Here is a 27376-nt window from a genome sequence, read left to right on the forward strand (position 1 = left end):
AATTAACAATACTATAGTTTTTCTTTAGAGGACAATCTAAAGACGAGTGTCATTGTTGGACACGTACAATTGCTTGATAACAACCGTATTAATCAGTTCTTTACGTCGGACGGGTTATCTTTGAATACCCTTTTCAATACCCGGATAATCGTATGTATTCAAAACACATTTAACTTGTGAATAGGTTAAATCAACCTCTTTACCGTCCAACTACACCTTTGTCAAACATCACCTGTTGATTAATATGTTGAATTGGATATTCATTTACATTAAATGTGGTCGATAGGTACATGTACATCATTGTAGGTTGATGTATAATTTATTATCTAAATTTTAAATAGGTCTAAATGTAAAATTTGCATTCTTCACAGCGGTAGGAAAACAAGATTTCATCCGTCCTCAGTTGCTTATATATTCAATATAATGATGAAGATTTTGTAAGTTAATATTAATATATGCAATATAATTTCAATTTAATCATGTGCACATGTTTACGAAATACAAAAAGATACTATATAGTATATATTTAGTGGAACACTCATATGTTACACAATGGTGTACATTTTTTTCTTATTTAAGATGTGTCTTGTTCAAAGTATTCGCGGTTAAGATTTGTACCTTAAACACTTGGTTGTATCGATGATTGACATGGTTCAGCTCAAGTGACACTGAAAACAAAAACTGGAAACCATTGAACAGCGGATTAAAACTTAAGATTACTGAAGTACTCTTTAGAATACAAGGTTGTAGTCCAACACTTTGCAGATCTCTCTATAGACGTATTATAGCATGTTTATACCGATACAAGTGACGATAAAACATGTATACAATATTAGAATTGTTTCACTAAACAAAAACATGATTGCTTTATGTTGTTCTCTGACATTACTTTTGTTGTTTGACTGTGTTTGGTTGTTCAATATAGAAATAATACACGTTTTCGAGGGCATGATCATCTGCGGGCGCTCGAAAAATCTTGAGAAAGATTTTGAGAGCGCCCGCAGATGATCATGTCCGAGAACATGTGTATTTTCGCTATTATTGCATAAACAAATCACAATACCAAAATAAATTCAAATAGCATTGAAAACAATATGTCTTGTTCATTCGACATCGACAAAATAATTCGATTATTTTATAAGACGTCATACAGTTCAAGGTTGTGTTTTACATATGCCTCACTCGGTCATCATCAGAAATGACGACGCTTTACATTCGGATAGGCAGTTTTCGATTCAAAATGCGTTTAAACAGTGGATTAATGCAAATTTGAAATGCAGCCGCGCAAAGTTAGAAATTAGGAATTATTTTGGAATTTACTGGTCGTGACGGATAAATATATCGTCAGAATAAGTCATTACTAAGGTAAGTAACTGCGCGTGGACCAGTTTATGGATATGGAAAACACATAGCAGGGCATGAACGGCACGTGAATCGCCTTGTTAATACACGATTTCTCCCGTTCAAGCCCGCCTTTTGCTAAGTTTCTGCAAACCCGCCAAAGGGCATTATAGATAGAGTTTATGCAATAATTTATATTCATTGTATAACATAACTAAATTTAAAAACATATATGTTGCAAATGTAAATACGTTTATTATACAATGATTTCTCTAATTGAAATCGGGTTGTGCAATCCTTGTTCTTTACAGCTCATCGATCAAAAACCCTGATAAATGCGAATCAAAATCATTATGACTTACATCGTTTCCACCATTTACTTCGCTCGCAGAGACACATACCAACCACACATCGTCACCAATAGCAAGCTCGACAACTACGGTGGTAGATCGTTGGTTCCAATTTCCAAGTGAATGTCTATTGTCAATAAATAGGAGAGCTATTTGATTTGTAGGAAAATTCTTCACTATTTTCACATTGACGTATTTCCCTCCCATAGCGGTAAGGGTAGCCGTAAATACGTATGTTCCATTTCTGAAATCATTAAAACATTAAAATCAATATTAACGAAAACATAACTTTAAGTTTAAATAATCACAATTATCACAATAACATAAATTAAACTAAATCCAAATCATGTTAAAAGGATGAAAAAAATATTGCATGACTCTTATTATTAAACCACATGTAAAATGTAGAATCACAACTGGCTTCCTCGGTAAATTTCAAAGGTTTAAGCATCGGTGAGTTAATATAAATTAAACAAATATGAAATAGCAATATACAGCATGATGTACAAATCGGGTTTTCTTTTAGTAACAATTTTCTGTTTGTTTACAATGCTTATCGCTGACTGCAGTTACTCGAGAACTTCATGTTCTATATTTAAATGACAATACGATTCTTTTGCATTTCCAATTCACATCTTTTTTTGAAACCAAAACTATAGTCGGACAAATCAAGTAATGTAGTAATATAGTTTTATACAAATGAAATGTGATTTTTGAAAACCAATTGTATTGAGGGAGCTAGTAGAAATCCATTAAAACCAATTAAACGTATAATGCTATTTTCATAAATCATAAAGATAAAGATAACTTATAACACACATATTTTATAGTTTGTATTACGCTTTAAACTCCCCCAGCTAAATCCACCCCTTAACAACAGCGTACAATAAATTAGTCATTGTAAAATAATACCAAAAATGGTGTAGCAACTTGGTTGCAAACATAATTTTCTATCTAGTTATTACGAAATACATGTGAACTCCACGCTTACACAAATGCCTTACACGGGTGCGCGGAATGTTCCATGGCGGACATCATATACATTTCGAGTATCAAGAAGTTCCCTGTCGAAAATTAGGGGAGCACCTTCAGCACACGCTTGATTTGACTTGGTCAATGTTGCCATAAACGCTGGGGTCCGTTGCTTTTTAGATACTGCACCTGTTTAACGGCATATGCTAATTTACAAATGTATTAGCATATCAGGTGGTACCTTTGCTTATGCGTGTTCGACAATGTCAATAAATACTTGCGTACATACATGCATTAATAAAATCCAAATACAAGATTACATTTACGAAAATAATACTTACATGACGGGACTGACTCATGTAGCGTCGTCATCATATCTTTCATTAACAAGAACTCTGTTCGCAGTTGTTGAATTTCTTGTTGAAGTTCTTGTCTTAAAGTTGGCACAGTGACTGGCTGACCGTCTAGCAGCAACATAAATCCATTTTGGATCAGAGACAAAAACAAAATTGCTTGACAGAACTTCATGTTCGCATTCAATTGTGCTGAAATATTAAAATAAATGTTTATAGTTCGCCTGTTGTATTCACAGCTTATCATGGAGTGTCGACTGTATTCTGTGTATCACAGCGTCGAATTTAAATATCACTGAATATAAAGGACCACTTTAACGGAAGTTGAACGCATTCTGCTCAGATAAGTGTATAGTATAATCTAGTTTGCGATCTAAGGAAGTCCATGTAATGTGTATTTATAAACGACTTATGGTTTAAATAATAAATGTAATTATCAGAGCTGTTACATTTCTGTATTATAGATGTACTTATTGCATTGTCTAAATCAGACAACGTTCAATAGTTATGCATTTGGCAAATGTTTATGTACATATTTGCAAGCAGTGCCTTTAAGATCGCGTTATCAAAAATCATATTGAGCTAAAAGCAATCTAGTGTCTTATTTGCTCTAAGCGCACAAGTTCATACCCAAATGTTTGATAAACATCCATATATAAAAATAGTACAGCCCTACACTGTATTTAATATAGACATTCTTTCGTAGATTTAAGAAATAATGTACGACTTGATGGTGGACATTGCGGTTTATATCAACTCGCTTGGAGCTAGGATGCGTAGGAATTTAAATACGAAGGCGATAGCAAGAAGCGGACAGACACACCGCTTGTTCTAATCGAAATAACCAACACCTAGCCGTAAATTATATTCATTCTACCACAAATGTATACTGATTCGCATGTTCCATACTACAACTCTTTGAGTCTATACTCCGCCCCTTTTCCGCGAAAAACATACACGTATGTGTTTTCGTGATGTCAACGCACTAACACATTGCAATGTGTCATCGGGTTCATTCATACATTTCGAGTGAATAATTAATGTGACGTCATACGTAGCGGTTGATATATTGCCAATAGTATGCATATACATATGCAATTTGAATGCAACGTAAAATAACGGTTTTGTGAACTTAGATATAACACGTGTGCTATGTATGTGGCTATACAAATTACTGCGCTACATTATGCAAAAATAGTGATAAAATAATTATTTGTTTATCCAAAGATAGATCGCGCATTTGAGAATGTGCATTTTACTGAATAATTTCTGAATTCTTTCACAACATAAGGATCCGCCCATGATATGCAGCAAAAAAAACAACAACACACCTTTATTCTTTCTTTAGCTATCAAACCAATGCGCGAGTAAGGTTAGAATTTAGAGAGAAGAAGGATAGTCGGACATTAACAACTCCATAATTGAATGCCTATGGACAGTTCAGAATATGGCGGACACATTTTATTACGTTTAAAAACATTTTTGTAAGTAATCATGCCATTCCCAGTAAGGCGTTTAAATACAATGTTTTAACTACGTACTTATTAAAAATAAACAACAGAAATAAAGCTGATAATAATCACTTATTTACTTGCAATTTTGCCAGAGATCTACCAGACGGAAACCATGATTGCTATGTTCATACCTCTACCTTATTTGTGCCGGAGTATAAAACATGTGTAATGATAGGATTTTTAAATAGTTAAAAGCCACGTATTGTGATTCTTATATGTTTATAATAAGGGATTTGTTCACACACTTATGTATTTATGACATATGTCATTTATTGATTTTTAAAGCAAACTGTTATATTTGAAATATTTTTAAATATATATTATTATTATGAAGAAGACTCAGATAAAATGAAAAAAATGGCCTGCCCTGTGATTCGAATCCGGGAACCCTCAAAGTAAAAGCGAACGCGCTGCAACTTTAACATGTAGGCGTTTGAATGACTTGTATTTTAAAAGTCATGTCGGTAAAACACGTTGTTGTAATGATCGATGAAAAGCATTCCAAACGTTTAATTTATTTGTTCTATGTCGATGAACGATAACCGAAAACCGAACATATATTTAAAACCTTTTTCTTTCGCCAGGAATGAGGTTTTGGCTATGTAAATATAATGCATTCTTTTTTATTAAATGACAAATGTCCAAATAACCGGTGTTAGCATAGGAGATGTGGTTGATGTTTTGTATGGTTATGTACAGTTCGGGTACCAGATTAACAATAAGAGTTGATCTGTGTTCATTTACATGTAAATTACCTTTTACCATAAGTATACGCACTTGAAAGGAAGGGTTTAGAAATGTGATGATTAAAGAAAAGCATTGTCATACATTATGATCAAATATACAAAAATAACATTCCTGAGTATGAACATATGTAAATACATAAGTTTTTTTATGAATAATCATCAATCGAATTCGATACATTATAAAGCACTTCACATCGACAATTTGGAGATCAAAAAGATGTATTACAATAAAAGTGATCAAGTGGTAGCGACTGCGCTTCTGCTCATATGTGCCCGAGTTCGAATACCGGTAAAAGTAACTTTTATATTAAACCTTTTCTTTCTTACAATCAAAGTCACAGAGCATTTCCAAATATTATAGTTTTGTTTTTAAATCTTTTATTGGCATTGTTGAAAAACATATAAAGGCCTATTATCAAATCCGTTTAAAAACGTTAGTAAACTTCGTACACCATATTGAGACACAAGTCAATATTTGTCTCCACTGGTCGTATTTTTTTATCATAAAGGTGTACGCACACAAATTAACAAACACATTAAAAACCTGGCTGTCATATCATCTTCATTGTTTCAAGAGGTCATTTTATTAAACCCTAAACTGTTTTATTATTTTGGTAATTTCCATTTTCAAAAGGATGTGTTTACCCGCATAAGCATTACTGACAAAACAAATAAAAGAGCAATATCTTTCATAATAATTATTTGAATTTTAATATTATAATCTTAACCAAAAAAAGAATACAATTTTGTGCTATGTATTGCGATATTTTTAATACCAGCACGCATTAAGGACTAGACATTGTAACTAAATACGGGTATCGTTATATAAAGCCAAGTTTTGAATCTAATTGAAAGTGTAATAATGTACCTTTGCAGTTACTAATATATTAACCGGACTTGTCCATCCATTGGAAAAACACAACGTAATGTTATATATGATATTCAAACAAACGACATAAAACTCCTGAACAAGCAATATATAAAACATGACGTTTTTTTAATGGCTAAGAAACAGTTAAGATCGATAAAACTAAAATATAGGCGTTTATAACGCTGTTGATAAATATAGTGGATTATTATAAAACGTTTACATTATCATAGAGAGAGAGGCAGAATTGCCCAGTTGTAGAGGAATGCAGCAGAGCTCATAGCTCATACTTACGCAATGCGTACTTGTTGCCAAGTTTAAAGTTAACGAACATCCGCGAACAAACCCCTTCTCTTTTTGTTTAGGTACTTGTGGAAGAATATTTGAAGGGAACTAAATCGAAAGAAAGGCTAACCGGTCTCAAGCGAAACAATTGTGCCTCGCTTTGACTTTCGCTAATATATTAAAACTATAATGACAACAACACACTTCGTGATTGTTAGAAAGACTTTTAAATCTATCATGAAGTATTATCGATTTAATATTGCAAATGTGAGTACTGTATACTATAATGCGTGTTATGATGTTGGTATTGAAATATTAACAGATATACAGGTAAAACCATGTGAGCGTTGTAGTTGAAAATCATGCACGGTGGTTATTTATCTTTCGTGAAGTGCATCACTTGATCTGGTTTTCCAGTTTGTTTTATTTCGATCTAAAGATAAATTCGAAATCCCACAGTAAACAATAAACATTTCTTTATTTGGAAACCCAATTAATATTTGAACTACTGCATCCAATAACTTTTTTTGTAAATAAAAACAAATTTGAGTCATAAAACTTTTCGAAATGATATTTATAAATATTAAAGTAAAGTATTTATTATGACACCATTGAATATTCTTGCATATTAAAATGGATTCAAACGACATGCTTTACGAAGCGCTACAAAATGTATGTCATGTCGGAAGTATGGCTCACAGCTTAGTTCAAACGATTACCGCAGATGAGAACAAGAAACAATTTGCAATGGCTTGCCTGGTTTCAGCTCAAGAAATTGCCTCGAACGATTTCTCGTTTTTAGAGAATTTTAAAAAATACATACAGTTTTTAGCTACTAAACCAGTCGACCAGATACCACTTTCAGATGGTTATTTTATGAACGAAAGATCAATTTATTTGAGGAACAATGATAACCATGGAGAAGCAAGACTTTTAGATCAAGACGGGGAACTTCGCCGAGAAATTACCAGTGAACCACATAAAATTGTTAATGAGTGCAATACATTTTTACAGGACATGGAGTTATCATTTCGAAAACAGTTTGGTGATTCAATGACACCATACCTGCTGCTTTGGGCGCGGAAGGACCTAATACACTTCAAAATGCAAATACATGGTGTCATTAGCGGGTGCGCATGCTAGGCTGGAGCTACGCTGGTGACATATGGCATAAGATCCGGTTTTTGCACGACGCGGGTCATTTAGTTTCTTAGTGTCGCCCCATATTAGCATGTGTAGTCCGTTTATGGATTGAGCGTTTTGTGCATAGGTCAATCAGGGACGACACTTCTGTTCTGGCGGAAAGTGTCGTCCCTGACTCGGCTATGCGGACTGCACATGCTAACCTGGGACGACAATTTACGCACATTGATTATGCCCGTTTTTTTTCAGAGCTTAAAGCCCAAGGTAGAATCTGAGTCAGTCCGACCGGCAGCCGATTGAATACATTTTTCAACAATTCATTTTGTTGGGTTTTCTATGAGTTGGATCATGTTAGACATTTCACATGGTTATATGTAGTTTTTTATATAATCATAATGCAAGCATAGTATTACACATATAAATAAGATTATTGCATGATCTTTCCATTATGTATGCAATTGAAATGAAATGCGTCATGCAAACAGGTGTCTTATGCCATGCGTGGTCAGCATAGCTCAAGACTGCAAACAATAATCAGAGACGACACTTTACTCGCATGCATTAAGCACCATTTTGCCAGAGTGAGGTTCAAATGCAGATAGTTCGAATTTATAAGAAATAATGGTTAATGTCATGCAACAGCCCTTTGAGAGCGTTTGATTGTTACGTCGTTTTTCTTCTTATTAGATAGTTAGAGCATAATCAGATGGTGCTCGTCTGTCTGCAACATATATTTCCAATCTTAATGAAACTTGATCAAAACATTTATTCCAATGATTATTTGGCCGAGTTTATAAGGCGGCCACTTGAGGTCAAAAACTAGGTCATGAGGGCAAATTAAGACGGTAAGCCTTTAAAGACTTAATAAACCACATGTACAGTCCAATCTCCATGAAATTCGGTCAGATGTGTTCTAATGATATCTTGGCCGAAAATGATTTGTTAAAAACACAAGGCGGCCAGGGGACGAGCAGTTTTTCTTTAAATGGCTTAAGAAACCTTTGTTAACACTTTTGACCTTATTTATGATCCAATCTTCATGAAACTTCGTCAGAACATTTGTCCGAATGAATATCGGCAGTGTTTAAACTGGGTCATGCAAGTAAAAAACTAGGTAACTTCATTTAGTTCAAATTTCCACAAAAGCTTGTTAACATTCCAAAGTCATAAATTTAGACTATTTTTTCTTTAATTGGTCCAAACATTTGCTCTCCGCCAAGTTTTACAATGTTTACCGGTCTGTTGAAAAACATGGCCACCAGGGGGTGGGGCAGTTTTCCTTATATGGCTATCGTGATTTATTATCTGTCTACAAGTCGTATTTTTAGTCCAATCTTCATGAAACTTGGTCAGAGCATTTGCTCTTATGATATCTTGGCAGAGTTCAAACATGGTTCAGTCCCTTGAAAAACCTCTAATGAAACCTTCTGAACATTCAAGAAGTCGCATGATTGTAAAGTTGAATGATCATGAAACATGGTCACAAGATTGTTCTAACGGTTTTGTTCCATTGCAGTTGTCCCCTATACATTATGCAAATATTTAAACACAAACGTTTCATTTCTGTGTTGGAAATATTTTAAATGGAAATGTGCCTAGAAATTAAATATTTATGTTTCATAAAGTGCTCTTATGCTTCTAATCTCCACCTTCTCAGAATAGTTCAGTTCCTTTGGGTTTCAGGTGAGCACTTTTAGGCCCATGGCCCTCATCTATAACAAAGACAACTATAAGCATAGACAAAATGTGTATCTTTTATTGGAAAATTAAATGTCTGGATGATTTGATACACATCTCTATAAATATTTCTTGCTGATCAACACAGGTAAATCACAACGCCTTAAGTAAATTGGATGTATTTCTTTATTTGCAAAACAAGGAACATACTGGATTGTGAAAAAATTGAATATAAATAACTAATATCGTCAATTACATGGCAAACACACACTATATGACCTGCTACATAGATCAATAGATATTATGCTTATGCAGCCGACATAGCTCCAGACCAGCCTGCGCACCTGCACAGTCTGTTCAGGAGCTACTCTGTCAGCTATTACCTCAAGCAAGGTTTAGTGGTCTTTTTAACAAAGAGGGGAGCCCCTGATATGATTTAAAGGAAGTGCAGCCAGGTCTGAAACTTGTTGTGGCATATTGCAGTATTTTTGCAGGTCAAATAAACATGCATAATTTTACACATAATCAATTTAAACGATAATCTGTTTTTATCACAGTACTTTATAATTTGTTATTGTCATTGAGTGTTTATAAATAAAATTAAATAATTATTCATTTGATCAAGTTCAATGATAATTTTCATGATTAAGGTAAACACATGTCAACATTATCAAGGTCGATGATAATTTTCATTATTAAGGTAAATGTATATCAACATTATCAAGGTCAATTATAATTTTCATAATTAAGGTAAATGCATATCTACATTATAAAGGTCAATTATTATTTTCATGATTAAGGTAAACGCATATATACGTTATCAAGGTCAATGATAGTTTTCATGAGTAAGGTAAACGTATATGTCACCGTGACCTTGACCTTTGACCTAGTGACCTGAAAATCTATAGCGGTCATCTGCCAGCCATTATCAATCTACCCACGAAGTTTCATGATCCTAGGCATAAGCGTTCTTGAGTTATCATCCGGAAACCATTTAACTATTTCGGGTCACTGTGACCTTGACCTTTGACCTAGTGACCTGAAAATCAATAGGGGTCATCTGCGAGTCATGATCAATCTACCTATCAAGTTTCATGATCCTAGGCCTAAGCGTTCTTGAGGTATCATCCGGAAATCATTTTACTATTTCGGGTCACTGTGACCTTGACCTAGTGACCTGAAAATCAATAGGGGTCATCTGCGAGTCATGATCAATCTACCTATCAAGTTTCAAGATCCTAGGCCTAAGCGTTCTTGAGTTATCATCCGGAAACCATTTTACTTTTTCGGGTCACCGTGACCTTGACCTAGTGACCTAAAAGATGAAGTTTCATGATCCTAGGCCCAAGCGTTCTTGAGTTATCCTCCGGAAAACACCTGGTGGACGGACCGACAGACCGACCGACATATGCAAAGCAATATACCCCCTCTTCTTCGAAGGGGGGGGGGGGGCATAATAGAGTAAATATAGTGCAATGGAGTTGGAATAATCCTTACCACGCGAGATGTTTAATTTGAAATCATGCAGTTGAAATAGTGATATGGGAAAGGTGCACATTTACCTTAACCAAATTTCAACTTACAAAAAGGGGAATAATTCCGCCGAATTGCAGGTCAGGCTTATGCACATTGGTCGGTGACCTCACACAATGACCCTAAACATGTGTGAAGTTTCAATTGAATGCCTATAGCAGAAGCAGTGATGTGAATATGGTGCATTTTAACTTTTGCCACAGACTTACATAGATGTCAACTTTTGGGTGAGCAGTATACATGTAGCAAAAACTTGTCGGTAAATAGTTGAGGTAAAGACTCAATATAAGCATGTTGAGTTTACAATAAATTAAGTTGATAGCAGCTTAAGGAATCAGGAAGGAAACAACACATGAAGTAAGGTTTTGCAGTATTTTAATTGGGCAAACATACATGCTAATTAACATCGCCTAGCCTCCTAGGCTTGAATTACATAATCATTATATAGTATAATAATATGTTAAAATGATTACAAAATAACTGTACATAACAACATTTGTCAGTGACAAAACAGCACTTATCTATTCTCACAAACAAAGGTTTATGCTAACAACAGGAGTCCAAATATGTAAAAAAAAACACTAATGTACAAAAGGTGTGGTAACATGGAATAGTACAATATAACGTGCCATAATGGTTAAATCTGAGAGAATACATTCAATACTTTAGCTTGTGGGTTAGTTTAGCACTAAAAGTAAATCCAAATATAGGAGTTTTAGTAAAAAAGAACGATAACAGGTCAAAACACATGGCCTGGAAATGAAACAAAATTATAAGGATTAATAACATTTAACAAATTATATCCAATGAAATGTTAAAAAAGGATTAATAACATTCAACAAATTATATTAAATGAAATTTTAATAAAACAAGGGCTGTTTGTAAAACATGCATGTCCCCCATACGGGCTCTCCGTTGTAGTGACAGCCATTGTATGAATATGTTTTTTGTCACTGTGACCTTGACCTTTGACCTAGTGACCTGAAAATCAATAGGGGTCATCTGCCACTCATGATCAATGTACCTATGAAGTTTCATGATCCTAGCCATAAGCGTTCGTGAGTTATCATCCGGAAACCATTTTACTATTTCGGGTCACTGTGACCTTGACCTTTGACCTAGTGACCTGAAAATCAATAGGGGTCATCTGCGAGTCATGATCCATCTACCTATCAGGTTTCATGATCCTAGGAATAAGCGTTCTTCAGTTATGATCCGGAAACCATTTTACTATTTCGGGTCACCGTGACCTTGACCTTTGACCTAGTGACCTGAAAATCAATAGGGGTCATCTGCGAGTCATGATCAATCTACCTATCAAGTTTCATGATCCTAGCCATAAGCGTTCTTGAGTTATCATCCGGAAACCATTTTACTATTTCGGGTCACTGTGACCTTGACCTTTGACCTAGTGACCTGAAAATCAATAGGGGTCATCTGCGAGTCATGATCAATCTACCTATTAAGTTTCATGATCCTAGGCCTAAGCGTTCTTGAGTTATCATCCGGAAACCATTTTACTATTTTGGGTCACCGTGACCTTGACCTTTGACCTAAAAATCAATAGGGGTCATCTGCGAGTCATGATCAATGTACCTATGAAGTTTCATGATCCAAGGCCCAAGCGTTCTTGAGTTATCATCCGGAAACCACCTGGTGGACGGACCAACCGACCGACAGACCGACATGTGCAAAGCAATATACCCCCTCTTCTTCGAAGGGGGGCATAAAAATCAAATATGCTAGCAAAATAATTAAACAAACATTGCTTCAGTTTTTTTTAAAGATAACAGATGCATTAAGCAAGACTTGAACGAAACAAAACAAACACATGATTACACAATTGTGTGGTTGTATCACAGTCTGATGTCATACAGATCTACCCTAGCAGCTTTCTTCCAGCTTCATTGAACATGCTAGTTTCTATAACAACCTAAACAAGAGATTGCCAAGCAATATGGTCCCCTACCGGTGAAACTCAAACATTGTAAGTATTTTCTTTTATTTGTTGCCATAGCAACCAAAATTCTTGACGTAGGAACAAAATGAAATGACGTGCATAATCTCCATATTGTCATCTTTCCATGTTTCAAGTTTCATGAAAAAATATGAAGAACTTTTAAAGTTATCGCAGGATCCAGAAAAGTGTGACAGACAGACTGACAGACAGTCAGACAGACAGAGCACAAACCTCTGGTTTCACTGTTAAGCACATGTGGATTGAGTCAATGCAATCAATTTGTAAAATAAAACACAGAACATCATTTTATCACATCCATGAATTAACATTGACCTGTGTTCAATTTTGAAATATACCTTTTGACAGGTCATGTGTCCTGATTAAAAAATCCATGTGAACACTTTACCGTGAATGCTAGTTACTTTCTTTACTTAATCAAATCCTATTTCACTACATGTTTGCGTAATATTAAGGAAATATTAAGGAAGAACTTAAGTTGCAACCACAGATGCATATTTGACATGTGTCATGAGAATATTGGTCTTATGCCATATATGGCCAGCAATTACGCAGGCTGATCTGGGGCTACAATGGCCACATAAAGCATTAGATCCATTTTTGCCTGAAATGGCTCCTTTGATATACTAATATGGGGTAATACAACTTACATATTTACTTAATAGTGCCAACTTGATAAGCTTTGCTTGTTTTAACCTTTCAGAAGCAAAGTGAAAATGCCTATGTGCAAACAGCATAAAACCAGAACAGCCTGCGAGTAACTCATCAGTATCTAGGTTTGCTGCTCATCAGTATCTAGGGGTTTGGAGTGAACTCTTTAAAACTTGGATCTAGTAAGAAAGGCCTTTAATAAAATTTAACTTTCTGAGGGACGACAAATGCGTAAAGATAAGGATCTAAGAGGTAAAGCGTTGAAAGTATCTGTGAATGTGTTTTTCTGTTCTCTACTGCCATACACAGACAAAAGAAGGGTTCTTAATGTGTGAGGTAAAGTTTCAACAACAAGTGTCATAGTGCACAAGAACTTTCACAGAGACAGATGTCTATAAATATAACAAATCTACCCAACAAGTATAATCTACCAATGAGTAAATATTACTTACTTAAATCATTGAACTACAACTCTATACATACAAGACCTAGTGTTATACACATAGATGATAATAAAATAATATTTACATGATGCTTACAAAATATATTTGTTCCTTGTCAGTATATACAAGCAGAAGTATGTACATGATTGATAAACATATCGATAACAGCACAAACTCGTATACATGTTATAAAGAATCACTTTCAAGCGATGCTTGGAAGAGATGGTCCACACAGGCCATTATAAAGCACTATGCTGATTAGTAAATAAAAAGGAATCGAATAACGATACAAATGAATAACTGAACATAAATGTAGTACTTTCAGTTGCCTCAATTTGGCCTTGTTTTGGCAAACCCGAGATTTATGCATGTGCATATAGTGTTATCCAAAATTAGCCTGTGCAGTCAGCACAGGCTAATCGCCTGCACAGGCTAATCAGGTCAGACACTTTCTGTTTAAACTAAAACTGTTTTTCTTTTATAAAAATCTGTGTCAGACGAGAGTGTATTCCCTGATTAACCGGTGAGTACTTAATACATAGAGAGGCTAATTTTTATATTGACATAATATTGATTTTCTTTCATCCTTTGGTAATTTTTTTTGTAAAAAGCAGCCTGTGTTGCATTGACTTATATCAGAAGTACACATTTCAGATGTCAAAATTCATAAGAAATTTAAGAAACATGAGAATATAACTAACAAATAACATAATGATATAGAGCAAAATTCTAGCAAACTGTGTGAATATAAAAGACTTGCATTATACAAAACTCATACAAACACACTACTACTGTTCTACTGTACATGAACACAAATTAGTAACAAAATTGTTTGTACTAAACACAGTTCAGTGTTCTGGTAACATAAATATTCATGTGTAGTATTATCTCATGGCATAGCAGTCCCCATCATTACATGTACGTTATTATTAACATTCACTGATATTTGTGTACAATCAACAATCGATTGTAAAAGGCCATTATACAACTAGTTTAGACAGTTTATCTATATCCACCAACATCTAAATAATAGTACACGTCAGGCGCTGACACTGAAAAAGTAACCGTAAACAGAGAGCTGTCCACAAAAAAGAAAAGGTTACAAAATGCAAGTTGCTGTGATTATGAACCACTCCTGTACAGGAAATATTTGGATTACAATGACTAGAATCAATACCTGATTGGTCTTGTTAGATTTATCCTTCTACTTTCTAATACTGAATACACTATCTTTTTTTAGCTTAAACACATCAAAAACACTTTAAGATTTTTAATAGGCAAGAAAAAGCAAGTATCCAGGGCTTTTTCCTTTTCTTTTGTGAAGTGGCCCCTTGGCCCCAAAAATCTTTTACCAAGAGGGCAAAAGGCCTCAGATTGCTCACCTGAGAACCTTAGGATCTAAAACATTATATGCAGCTTTTGTGATGTATGTTTAACAAATGTGCTTTTGAACCTTGTTTCTGAACCATTGTTTACGTGGCAGAGATATCACAACAAATGTTTGCTTGCTGATTGGTAAAAAACATGTGGACTCTAAAGTGTTCACAAGAATTTCATAAGTGTAAATAAGGTTTCACTATAGCCATAATAATAAATCTGAGGTCGCCGAGAAACAAGCGCAGAATACATGTAGTGAAAAGATGGAAGCTACATGTAAATTCAAGATAGTGGATGAATGCGATCAGGAGAAGATAAAGACAAATAACAATGCTAAAAAAACAAACAAAACACCAAATAGGGTGTGAATTTGTATAATGGCCGGTTGAATTCTTTACCTCATAAAATAAGTTGAAATTATCATTTGTTGTTATGACATTAATCATATTCAAGGCTCTGACCTATATACACAGACTTCTTCTATGCAATTAATGTTTATTTCTCCTGTTTTCCTCCAATACACAATCCAAATTATTGGTCTGTCTACTTGAGACTTTATCCAGGTCTTCATTCAAGTATATTTTGCCCGAAAAATACAATATTGTACAATTTATCAAATACTATTTCATATTTTGTCAATTTGTATAAATTGCATGCGGCACCAAAAACTTTGAAAATTGCTCATTTCAACTTAATTTTACTCAATAAATTACAAAATAATTTATAAATATGTATTGTGCAACATTTAGAATTGTCAATTTCACATCATTTCAACGCGTCACAAAACTAAAGCATATAATTTAGAAAAGTGTTGATATATATTCAATTCATTAATGAAATACAATTTAAAACAACTGAATTCTTTCTAAATTAACTAAATTAAGAGATTACATATTTGAAAGCCATTTTTGTTTAAAGAAATACATTTCATTTTGTTAATGTAAAAATGAATAACCGCAATACAGTACATGTACGTTCTAACCTGTATTCATTTAAAAGCATGTGATAACAAATATGACACTCATTGCCATTTAAAGTGATATTATGGGCATTTTTCACTGTTGAATTGAGCTGAAAAGAATTAACAGGTCAAAAGAATTAGTTAAAATGTGGTGACTGACCAATTATCTACAACTCATCTTGCTACCAGTTGTTTATAAAACATATATATTATTTTCGATATTTTACATGACCCACCCAGTCCTCTAAGCCGAAATGATCCGTAATACAAAATTGTGTCTTTGTGTCGTATGAACGAATCTGCATGAAAACTACATTTAGACTCACATCGTACATCGAATCATTTCTGTCGGCAGTTGTCAAAACGAAAGTACGGTTGATATTCATATGTATTATTTTTCTCTTTTCGGGATACTGTTTTAGTATGTTGATGCTGCATTAACAAATATAAGTGTATATGAAGTGAAAACACCAAAAATTAACAACGGTTGCGATAGACACCTATAAACTGTTAGATGCCCATAATGTCACTTTAATATCTTAATTCATTAAACTATATTCATGAATAAGCGCGACAATAGCTTGCTTACTAACAAAATTCCTGAACTTGTTTAAACAATGTCGGAAAACATGACAATTACCGCTAATTTCTATAACCAAATTACAGTATTATAGATATTTATAATAACAACTTCATTCACTTTTACATAAACGCAGCTCTCTGATTGGATGCATTCTGAATAAGTATTGTGTTTATTTTAGATGGGTGTGCTGAACGTCTACAGAAGACTGTTGGCTTGCTAACTGTTAAAAAAGATGAGCTTAATATGTATCTGAAAAGATTCTATGCTGAGGCCCAACCTAAACTAACTGAAAGCCGTAAAAGGAAGTTTGATGATGAGACGGTTGCTGAGGAATACAATGCAAAATGCAAGGGCTGCAATCAACCGCTTATTTCGCGAAAATAATCGAAGATTAGACACTGTTAAAGACTCTGAATTTCACGAGGCAAAGGACATGCTTGGCGCAAAACTTAAAACAAATCTGAAGTCTGGGCTCAATCTTCCCACAAGACACAAGCCAATAATTCTAACAAATCAACGGAGGCAGATCAGCAATTACTTGAAAAGCAACACACCAGTGTGTCTGCGATACAGAGTGTGGTATATGCTCAGCATTCAGTATGGCACCAAGGGGCTGGAGTTTCATCCACAGCTCAACAAGAGCAGACTGAAGGTGAAGGAAATGAATACTTTCTGTTGAGTCATCAAGTAAATGAGAAACAAAATCAGGACAGTATTTCCAATGAGAAAAGAATGTACGCCTTAAGTGAAGGAAATGAAAGTGACTACCCAGTACAATTGCTAAAAATTATTTGTCAAAATGACACCCTGAAGCCGACAAGTTATTTTGTCATATCAACAAGCTGACAATTGAATTACCAGACCTGGTGTTCACATGGTACACTAACACACCAGTCAGCGCGAGAAAATTCATTAGTTTCATAGGAGATATTTGCAGAAATGCAGGGCTTGAAGATAGGTATTCTTATAAAACTTTTATATAAGTAACATATATTTGCAACATAAATAAATAAATTAATTAATTAAAAAGAGCCAAACAGGTTACAAATAACAAAAATCAGTTCAAGTGTAAAATTTAAAATGATTTTATTGGTTTATCAGATTTCATGAAACAACAATCATTCCTTATTTGCGTAAATGGAAAGTTCCATTTTTAATGATATTTTATGATATTGAAACAGTCGATAGTCTCTTTCAGTTTCTAAAAAAATCATTTGACATAAAATATACGTTTGCCAAATAAATTACCGTTATTAAAAACGAGCCAAACATATAACAAATAAAATAATCATCGTTTCAAGTGTAATGTTTTATAATGTTGTTTTTATTGGTGTATCAGGTTTTATGAATAAATAATCAAGTCTTATTTGCATAGATCGATTTCTCCAGTTTTTGATGAAAGTTAATTATATTGAAATAGTAAAAGTTAATAGAATCTTTCAGTTACTACAACAAATTCATTTGACTTAAAAAAATAATTTCTTCAGATACACTGCATACTCATTACGAGCCACTTCTACTCAGTGCCTTGATGATGCGGGCTGTGAAACACGGCATATAATGTTCATGACTGGGCATATAAATGAAGCGTCTGTTCGCTCCTACAGCCGTGGTGTAACTACCGAAACGAAACAAAAAATGTCAAAAACTCTCATAAGTGTTGCACTTGGTGGAGAATCATGAATCGTAAGCCCTGGCAGTCCTTCCACCGCGATCTGCGCAGACTAACAATGAGCTCCAGCAGCCAGTAAATAAAACGCAAAATCAAAGACAGCTTCAAAGAGTAGATTTGGAGAACAAATTAATGTAACTGGACATGTTTGTGTTCCGTCGGAATGAAGTTTTACAAACTGCACTTTCAACTTGTCAGAGGGGATTCAAATTTGACAAATAAATACAAATAACTCACTACTTAGAAAAGAAGTTATTCGTGTCGAATTTTGTCAGTGTGTTAACTGTTTATTGTTTACGTTGTACAATTTAAAATATATGGTATATTTATATTTAAATATGTATATGTGTAACTTTGCTCTGTAAATTTGATTTTTTTTAGATGAAACAATTATTGAATTAAATGTTTAATTTACAATTATCTGTCCCTTTTTTAAATTTTATGAAAACGAAAACTGAAATTTTGATAATCGATTTGTTGTTAAATACTTGTCATTACCTCTGTTATGGCTACAAGAATAAACTAATTATTGTTATGTCAAAGTTTATTTTCTCTTTGTTTATTATGATTTTATCTCTGGACCATCCAAACGATAACTAAAACTAGGTCGACAATTTACAAACAAAACACAATGGTAATTGAGCGTAAAAGCTGCTTATTGTACTCTATACACAATCAAATGCGAACTTATTCAAGTCAAAACTAACAATTATATTAAAATGTCTTACCTTCTGAACAAAGCCCTATATATATATATTTTATTGATAGGTCTTTTTTCTGAAGGGATAAAACGTTAAAATAAAAAAAAAACACTTTCTGAAACTTGGCCATATTACTGACAATCTGCGCGCGTGTCACACATAGCAACACTCGTGTTACATCGGCTATCTCGGATTTCTCCGAAAGATAGGTATTGATCGATCCGTATTGATTTATGGAATTAATCGTCTGCTGATCCAGAGTGACATAGCAGAGTGACATAATGGGATCGAATCGTTGAAATTTACGTCGCTTCCGAACGCTATTTCTGCGAAATTAAAATATTTTGATCGGATATTTTTGTCGGTTAGTTGGACCGATTTTCTTGAATCACTTGCCGGTCTTGAGTTGAATTTGCTGGTCAGGACCGGCGGACCGACGGTTTTCGCGTTTATATCGTCACCATCGCTGTCTGCATCTTTATAAGTACCTGCCTACTTCAAATCTGGCATTACGCCTGAACGAAACTTTTGGGGCATCAACGACCAAATAAATTAGCGCAAGAAGGACAAATTATATGATTTATTGATGCCCTGGAATGTACGAGCACGCTCTTTCTTCCTTCTTGTCGATGGATTTAAAAAAAGCATACGCGTTAAACATCAGTGTACTGTTGTTTCAAAGCCGCCACCAAGTTCATTATTTATTTTTTTATTACATTAACTTGCTAAAAAAGCATAATTTATTGTATCGTATATTGGCCTTACAAATTAAACGCTTAACTAGCCTCTACTTCTCTTGTGGTATGTGCCAGTTTCAAATACACCTCGATTCTGATTTTTTTCTCCATTTTTCTTAAGTTACAAAGTTTGCTTGTATGGTGTAAGTTAAACTCCTCGTGTTAGGCTCCTCTTGCAGATTGGCTGTAGATACTGCATTCACAAGTAAATCCTCCCAGGGCTGGTATTGTTTACATAATTAAACTTTATATTTGGTTTTCAGATAATATTGTAAAAATACATTACATAAACTATTCTAAATGTCATATTTTAAATTGAACTCCATTACGTAATATGTCATGGCGGAAAGGAGACGATAGAGCTAAGCTCGGAGCTCTGCTCGGACGGCGGTAAAATAAGTAAGCTTGTTTTGAAAAAGATGTTCAGTTTACGGCATGTGTAATTCTGAGTAATTCCCCGTCAGAAGACACCTCATACTCGCGGAGTTTCATTTTTACATATATCATCACACATTGGGTATATCAAATAATACTTGTACAACTTTAACGCAGTATCAACCAAACACGATAATTTTGAAACATTGTATAACAATATATAGTAATATGACTTGTAATAGCATTGATACCTTATTGGTACGTAATCGAAGAGAAGCTCGTTGTTTTCGTTACGAGTGTTTCTTGTTTGACAAGAACGTATGAATTGACAGCATAATGAAATTACATATAAAACAATTTGGTCGTGGTACAGTTTTAAAACGAATTTCATGCAAGTATTGGTTTGTACATGTTGTCATCGGTGAAATTAATTTATTAATATAAAATTAATATTTATTTATTCATGTTTTAATCCGGATTATTGAACCGTATTCGACCGATACTGTTTAACACAGTCAGATATACATGTATTTAGTTTTTCAAGCACATGTGCAATGTCTTTATGTTTATAAGTTTACATTATTAATGATTGCTCAATATGACATAGATATTGACGGTTAATTTAACATTATTAATGATTGCTCAATATGACATAGATATTGATGGTTAATTTTGATATCGTTTCAATTGAGTACGACTCAACAACTCAGAAAATGCGTTCCAGTAGTACTTCTCGTCGTTGTTGACCTTATTTTGAGACCATGTAGACCGCACACAGACCATATCTCCCGCGGCAACCTTAGATAACGCCTGCACGCTGGCGCAGACTCTGGATTTGTTATTTCATCTCTACAACGGTGTTCCGCTTTCCACAAATTTCAAGGCTAGCCCATTCGCCTTTGTCATGAAAGTGCACCGTGAACATGTACACCACACATACAGGCGCCGTGAAGATTCCTGTGTTTCCATAATAGCCACCACCATCGTTGTCCACAATAGATTTAATTCGGAACTCGCGCGCTGTGTTTTTTTTTCTGATTTCTGAGTATGCGCGGGAGGTACAAACATTGTCATTAATACAGCAATGATCAGTAACGTCGATATCCGGTTTGCTTCCTATTCAGTAGTGGATAATAAGTATTTAAACGACACTAGTGTTTCTTTTAGGAAATGTAAGAATTCAAGTCTTTTTTTGTTATAACTATTATTATTAAGAATTGCACATAACATATCTAACACTGATATACATGTACAAATGTAAAGCGCCTTTGAACGCACATCTCGAGTATGAAAAGGGCGCTATATAAATGTGGTATAAAAATGTATGTCAGACATTTAATACAGGATTAAAGTCTACAAACGCCGTTCATGTGTACAGCCACATATACGAATGTGTCCAGTATCTATCATCCTTAAAAGACATGAAAAAATACTTTGTCAGCTGAATGGTAATGAAGGAACATATACAAAAGGCTTGACATATGCAATATTTCTTCTGAAAAACATCATTGATGTGCTTGTTTTGTCGGCATGCTTTATAGATATAGCAAATAAAAGTCATGTATGGTAAAGCTCGTTAGTGATGTGCCTTTTAATCTTAAGGTCTTAGTCTTTAGCGAATAATTTTCTTTACTTTTCAGATTAGAGTAAAGAAAAGCATCACAATAGAGCTAGATCAATAGCCATATAAATATCCAACTGATATGGAACGATATATAAGTTCTAGTTCTACGAATGGACTTAGGATAGTAAGGTTTTTGTTGTTTGGTGCTTGTCTGTATAATTTAAAACATATTTGAATAGAATAATATATATACGATGGAGTCAATGTCTTGGTAGCTTCGTTGACAAACTTACATTACAACTGTATGTCCAGTGTGGTATACACACAGTATATGCAATTACATAGTTACGTGACCGAAGCTGTTTACATGTGCATACATCATTATATCATGTTACATAGTATTCTTACGAATGCAACACGATCGAGATTAATTCATCTAAAAAAATGATTAAATCATGGTATTTTTATCAACTATAACGAACGTTTGAGGAGAAGAAGTGGTGTTTACTATTCAGCGATACGAGAAATTATTGATTCACTCTCTTTTAAAATATGCTAGTCAGCTTTTTGTTTGTACCTACCGCGCGTGCTCAAACATCGGAAAATCTCAGACTGGAGAGTTCTGAATAACCACTATTGAACCGTACACTAACCCTTCGTTCTTATCGTATCTACTAGCAAATTATGCTGAACAAAACGGCATGAGCTGAAAGCGAATACGAAATTAAGTGTCATTAACATTTGTTTTCGTTTGGTATTATCATATGTTTCTTACAAAACTGGTTTACCTATATATGATCGATGCAGGGTTTTAGGTATAAAATACTTACGACCAGAATTTGTCGATTCATACTGTGAAATCCTTGTTCATATTCATTGGTTTGCAAAACTAGACTTTTGGATTACGTCATAAATACATGTATACTATATATAAGCGTAAACCAGTTGTAAGTAATTTGAATTTCAAAATTTGATATTGAACATTTCATTCCAATAGGTTTGTTGAACTGATTGTTAGAAAACATAGCTTTTTTTAGTCAAAAGCTCAATTTCATAAATGCCTCCATTTATTTTAAAGAATCTGGATTAGTAGAATAATGCAGAAAAATAGGATAATCGTATTGCAATTAACCAAATAAAGTTGTTAACTTATACTTTACATTTCAAATGTTCTTTTATTTTATTCTTAACATATTAATATGTGTATACATATTAATTTTATACATTATTGTTTTGCTCTGGTTTATTTACCATTACACATTTGTTCGTATCCATACGAGATAATAATTAATAGACACAAAAGCGTTTTTGTTTTATTTTTATGTATAAACAATGAATTGTAATTATGATATTTAAGAAATAAATATTAAACCTATGTATTAGCTGCCAAAAATCTTCATCCTAGATTGCTTTATGGATTAATTCATGGGAGCTACTCACAAAAATTAAATAACTATTATATTTAAGCTACATTTATAAGCGCACAGATTATTATAAATGGATCAACAAACAACCATGTATTCATCCTGACTAAGGGCTATTAACAACAAATGATTTAAATCATACCTTCTGATATTTTTAATGGATTTATATACAACGATAACTCGAATTGATTTCGTTTATTTCATTTATTTCTACTTACAGTTTGAGCGTTTTGTGAAATTACGACCACTGAACCATCGAGACAAAATCACAATTTATACGTTAGTTTTCTGTAGATATGATTATATAAATATCATATTTAATACCTCTTTGTCATGAAACATGTAGTATCAGATAAATGGATTGATTGATTTTGATTGATTTATTTCAGTATAATGATACAACACAGAGCTACAGATAAGCTTTTTGGGGTAATTGGGTAATACCCTTCAAAATAAGAATGAATTGGGTAATGGAAAACGTGATTGGGTATCCAAAAGTATGATGCCCGCTCATATAGAAAAATAATTGGGTATTTGTACCAAAACAATCACGTGAATTGGGTATTTGCAATAAAACGTGAATTTAGCTTCTCAAAACCGTGCCTACATAAAGTCACTGTTATGTATTCAATCGCAGTATAGGTTGTTCCATCTTTCTGCTATCAGATTCAACAATCTGAAGACAAGGGAATTTCTCAACCCACTCATCGAATGTGTTTCTACTTGTTTTTGTTCCAATAATATGGGCCAGTACTTTTGTTTTAGAAACCCAACACACTCCATCATAGGGGTTTGGAACGGTATTGTGGTAGTATAATATAGTGTATTTTGACCGAAAATGCCCCAAACAAAATTCATTATAGTTATCAACTATGCCCTTTGCAATTGTTTTATATTTAGATTGATTTACCACGGCAAAGGAATCTAAATGTTTCTGTATTTTTTTGCGATACTTTTCGTCTGCCTCGAGACGCCATTTTGTTTGACTCGCATTTGTTATCATCTAAACGATTGGTAAATACTTTACCCATTGTGCCACATCGGTCTGTGATAATAACGTAGTGACGTCACCATCTATGTATCGAATGATACGTTACCAGATAAAAACAAGCGCTTGTCGATTAAGACTCGATTCAAGACGGCCAAAACAAAACGGGATTTTTCATTACGCATAGAAGGCAGCTCGAATTGGGTATCGGCGATTTGTTTTGCGTACCGGTACGCACAGATTTTTAAAAAATTGCGTATCCACCTATTTCTTTATTGCGTATTTAGGCAAATACGCAGCTTATCTGTAGCTCTGATACAACATGATCAATCATATCTACATACATGATAAACAGTAAAACAATCAAACATGTATGATAAATGAAACCATGGCATTAACATTATACCAAGGATTACACAAACAGATAACTTAATCTCTTATTTCCATTGTGGTCCTTGGATATTGATGGTATTGACATAGAGAGGCATGAGATGAATATCACAGATTTGAGTTATGAAAGACAATTATTTGCATAAAAAGAAGACGTAATAAAATGTGGATCAATTAAACACTAACTATATTGATACACGAGTATGATTACATATTTATAAGATGGGCTTTAACTGACAACTTAAAATTAGATAAACTTGCTATATTCCTTAAAGAGGAAGGTAGTTTGTTCCACAAAACACAAGCGTTATATGCAAAAGATTTCGACCCAAAACCTTTGACTTTGGGTAAAATATAGCACCCACTTTCACTTGACCTAGTCTTGCATGAATGAAGAGTGTCAAAGGGAACAAAGTTTTCACTCATATATTCAGGAGCCAAACCATTTTTGATTTTGAAAACATGACAAAGGTTTGTTCCAATCTCTTTTGAACAAGTAACCAATTCAAAACCTTAAAATGTTCATATGTGACATATGACCTAGATACAGGACAAACCATATGTATTTATTTTGTGTGAGCTGAACTTTATCTTTTCAAAATTAGTTATACTATGATACCAAAAACAACATGCGTAATCGAAATGACATTGGTTTGGGACCATGACTAGAAGTTTCTTAGTGTTGAATGAGAGAAAATCACGTTTCGTTTTTTATACAGGAACTTTACATTTGAATTCGCCTTTTTAACATTAGAACTAGCCATGGAATCACCAAACAGTGACTGATTAAGTGTAGCACCAAGAAATTTGACTGAAGAAGTTGACTGAATATGAGTACTATCAACATTGACAAAAGCACCTGACTTTAACTCAGGTTTAGAACCAAATAGAATTGTCCATGTTTTACCCATAATGAAGAGTTTATTGTCAATTAACCATTGACTGACAGACTGTTATTCATCTGTCAGTTCTTTTCAATGAAAGACCTGTTTTTACGTGCAACAAGAATGGCAGAATCATCAGCATACAGAAGAAGTTTATTTTTAACCACTGCCTGCATGTCATTAACATATATTAAGAACAGTAGTGGCCCCAAGATAGAACTCTGGGGAACACCGCAAGTAACCTTACCACTAGAAGAGAAAAAACCCCCAGATACATCAACAAGTTATTGCCTGTCAGAAAATTATGAATTTAACCATTGTAAAACATCAGGACTAAAACCCATGGCTTCTAAATTCATAAGAAGAACTGAATGGTGTACTATGTCAAAAGCTTTTCGAAGATCCATTAAAACATACCTACAAGGTGACCTTTATCCATATGAAACCTAATGAAGTCTGACAAATGAATAAGGCAGGTGTCTGTGGAGAAACCACCTCTTAAACCAGATTAAAACTTATATAATAAATCCTTTTCTTAAATATAAGTACACATTTGGTCATATACAACTCTTTCAAAAGCTTTTGAAATAATACTTAAAATAGAAACAGGCTAGTAATTAATTACCTACTTCAGTTTTATCATCCTTTTTAAAAAGAGGAACAACTCTAGCAGCCTTAAAATCATTCGGGTCAGTACCTTGTATAAGTGAGGAATTTACAATATGTGTTGTAAAAAGTAATAATAGTTGCACTATCCCTAACAAAACGAGATAGAATACCATCTAGGCCAGGATATTTATTTTCCCCTAGCTTATTCAAATACTTTAAAATACTATTTTCTGCAACAATGAAAACGAATAACTACTAGGTGCAATGCCTTTTGATGAATAAAAATTAGATACAAACTGCTTGCTTATTGTAAATAAAATAATTATCAAGTAAAGAAAAATATTTTTTTTCTTTCTAAGTATACCCCGCTCTATTGGCTAAAGGTGATATGTACATTTTTGTATTATAAAAGATCCTCAAGAGAAATGTTGGACAAAAATAGCATGTGTACTATTTTTACTCATTCGGGTTATTCCTGATATGCAAGGCCTAATGACTTATCTCACATGTCTATATTGAAAAATATTTATAATCACCATTGTAGGCTAGAAGATTTATTTAAAGCTTTATTGCTGAATAAATGTTGTTGTTGTTGTTATATTTATTGTATGACAATTGATAATATTATGTGTTAACTTATGTTAGGAAGATGTATTGGTGGTGGTATTGATGATAATGATGATTTACTCTAAATGTGTTACAAATAAAGTTAAAAAAGAGAATAAAAATTGAGAGCCCATTGTCTAAATCTATTCAGAGTGTTTTTTTAACAAAATATACGGCTTGCAATAACTACGAGGGTATAACAATCTGATAAAGGTACAGTTTAACAGTAATGGTGTGAACACAAGTCTTAGTTGAGTCTTACGGACGATAATATTGCATATGCACAGCTTAATATAATTGGGAACAATGCATACACGTTTGAATGTTGCACGTTGAAGATTGTCAGTATTCCGGCAGAAAAAAATGTGTCGTAGGACAAAGAGACAGACATTATACAAATATAACATTATCGACTTAAGGGTCATTCTTGCCAAATGGCGAGCAGCAAAAAATAATTTAACTCTTTAATACTTTTGCTTTTGTAAAATCGGAATTGAACTGTAATGCAGTATCTTCAAGAAAATAACATCTCACAGAATTGGCATAATGTTTTAAGAACAATGTGTTATTTCATTTGATATTTATATTGAACAAATACAAGGAGCGTTGCTACATAGTCCTACCCAAAATGCCTCAGGCTAAGCAGCATAC

At 33.8% G+C, this 27376-nt stretch overlaps 3 protein-coding genes and 1 long non-coding RNA gene across 7 annotated transcripts in view; 1 reads left to right on the top strand and 3 right to left on the bottom strand.

Moving 5' to 3' along the window:
- LOC127862065 (uncharacterized) overlaps positions 1 to 27376 on the top strand; it is a 486885-nt gene that overhangs the window by 344498 nt on the left and 115011 nt on the right. Inside the window, exon 2 of the long non-coding RNA XR_008040411.1 lies at positions 11322 to 11520. This is a non-coding gene — a long non-coding RNA (uncharacterized LOC127862065). The remainder of the gene's footprint in view (positions 1 to 11321; positions 11521 to 27376) is intronic.
- LOC127862021 (rho-associated protein kinase 2-like) overlaps positions 1 to 27376 on the bottom strand; it is a 461134-nt gene that overhangs the window by 89481 nt on the left and 344277 nt on the right. The window contains exon 36 of one of the 4 annotated variants that reach the window (XR_008040402.1): positions 12990 to 13075. The exons of 2 other annotated variants lie outside the window; for them this stretch is intronic. The gene's annotated coding sequence lies outside the window, so the exon portion shown is untranslated. Of the gene's footprint in view, positions 1 to 12989; positions 13076 to 13221; positions 13457 to 27376 lie in introns of those variants that run through there. One more of the 4 variants, XR_008040401.1, reaches the window with a different exon arrangement.
- The window catches only part of LOC127862048 (rho-associated protein kinase 1-like), a 184702-nt gene that overhangs the window by 69649 nt on the left and 87677 nt on the right, over positions 1 to 27376 (bottom strand). The window lies entirely within an intron of this gene.
- Positions 1577 to 3301, bottom strand: LOC127862050 (complement C1q and tumor necrosis factor-related protein 9A-like). Its single transcript, XM_052400996.1, has 3 exons — positions 3005 to 3301; positions 2696 to 2852; positions 1577 to 1935 (listed from the first exon to the last, which is right to left on the bottom strand). The coding sequence occupies exons 1-3, from the start codon at positions 3261 to 3263 to the stop codon at positions 1647 to 1649; spliced, it is 705 nt and encodes a 234-aa protein (XP_052256956.1). The 5' UTR covers positions 3264 to 3301; the 3' UTR covers positions 1577 to 1646.

The sequence above is a fragment of the Dreissena polymorpha genome, chromosome 16 (assembly GCF_020536995.1).
Source record: "Dreissena polymorpha isolate Duluth1 chromosome 16, UMN_Dpol_1.0, whole genome shotgun sequence".
Lineage (NCBI taxonomy): Eukaryota > Metazoa > Mollusca > Bivalvia > Myida > Dreissenidae > Dreissena > Dreissena polymorpha.

Bases quoted from the DNA above. Each gene is read 5' to 3' on its own strand.
- LOC127862050 (XM_052400996.1), bottom strand. From the start codon at position 3,263: ATGATAAGCTGTGAATACAACAGGCGAACTATAAACATTTATTTTAAT. The intron at 2,853-3,004 runs GTAAGTATTATT...GCCGTTAAACAG, and splicing joins ACATGAGTCAGTCCCGTCAT to GTGCAGTATCTAAAAAGCAA. The intron at 1,936-2,695 runs GTAAGGCATTTG...TAATGATTTCAG, and splicing joins GGAACATTCCGCGCACCCGT to AAATGGAACATACGTATTTA.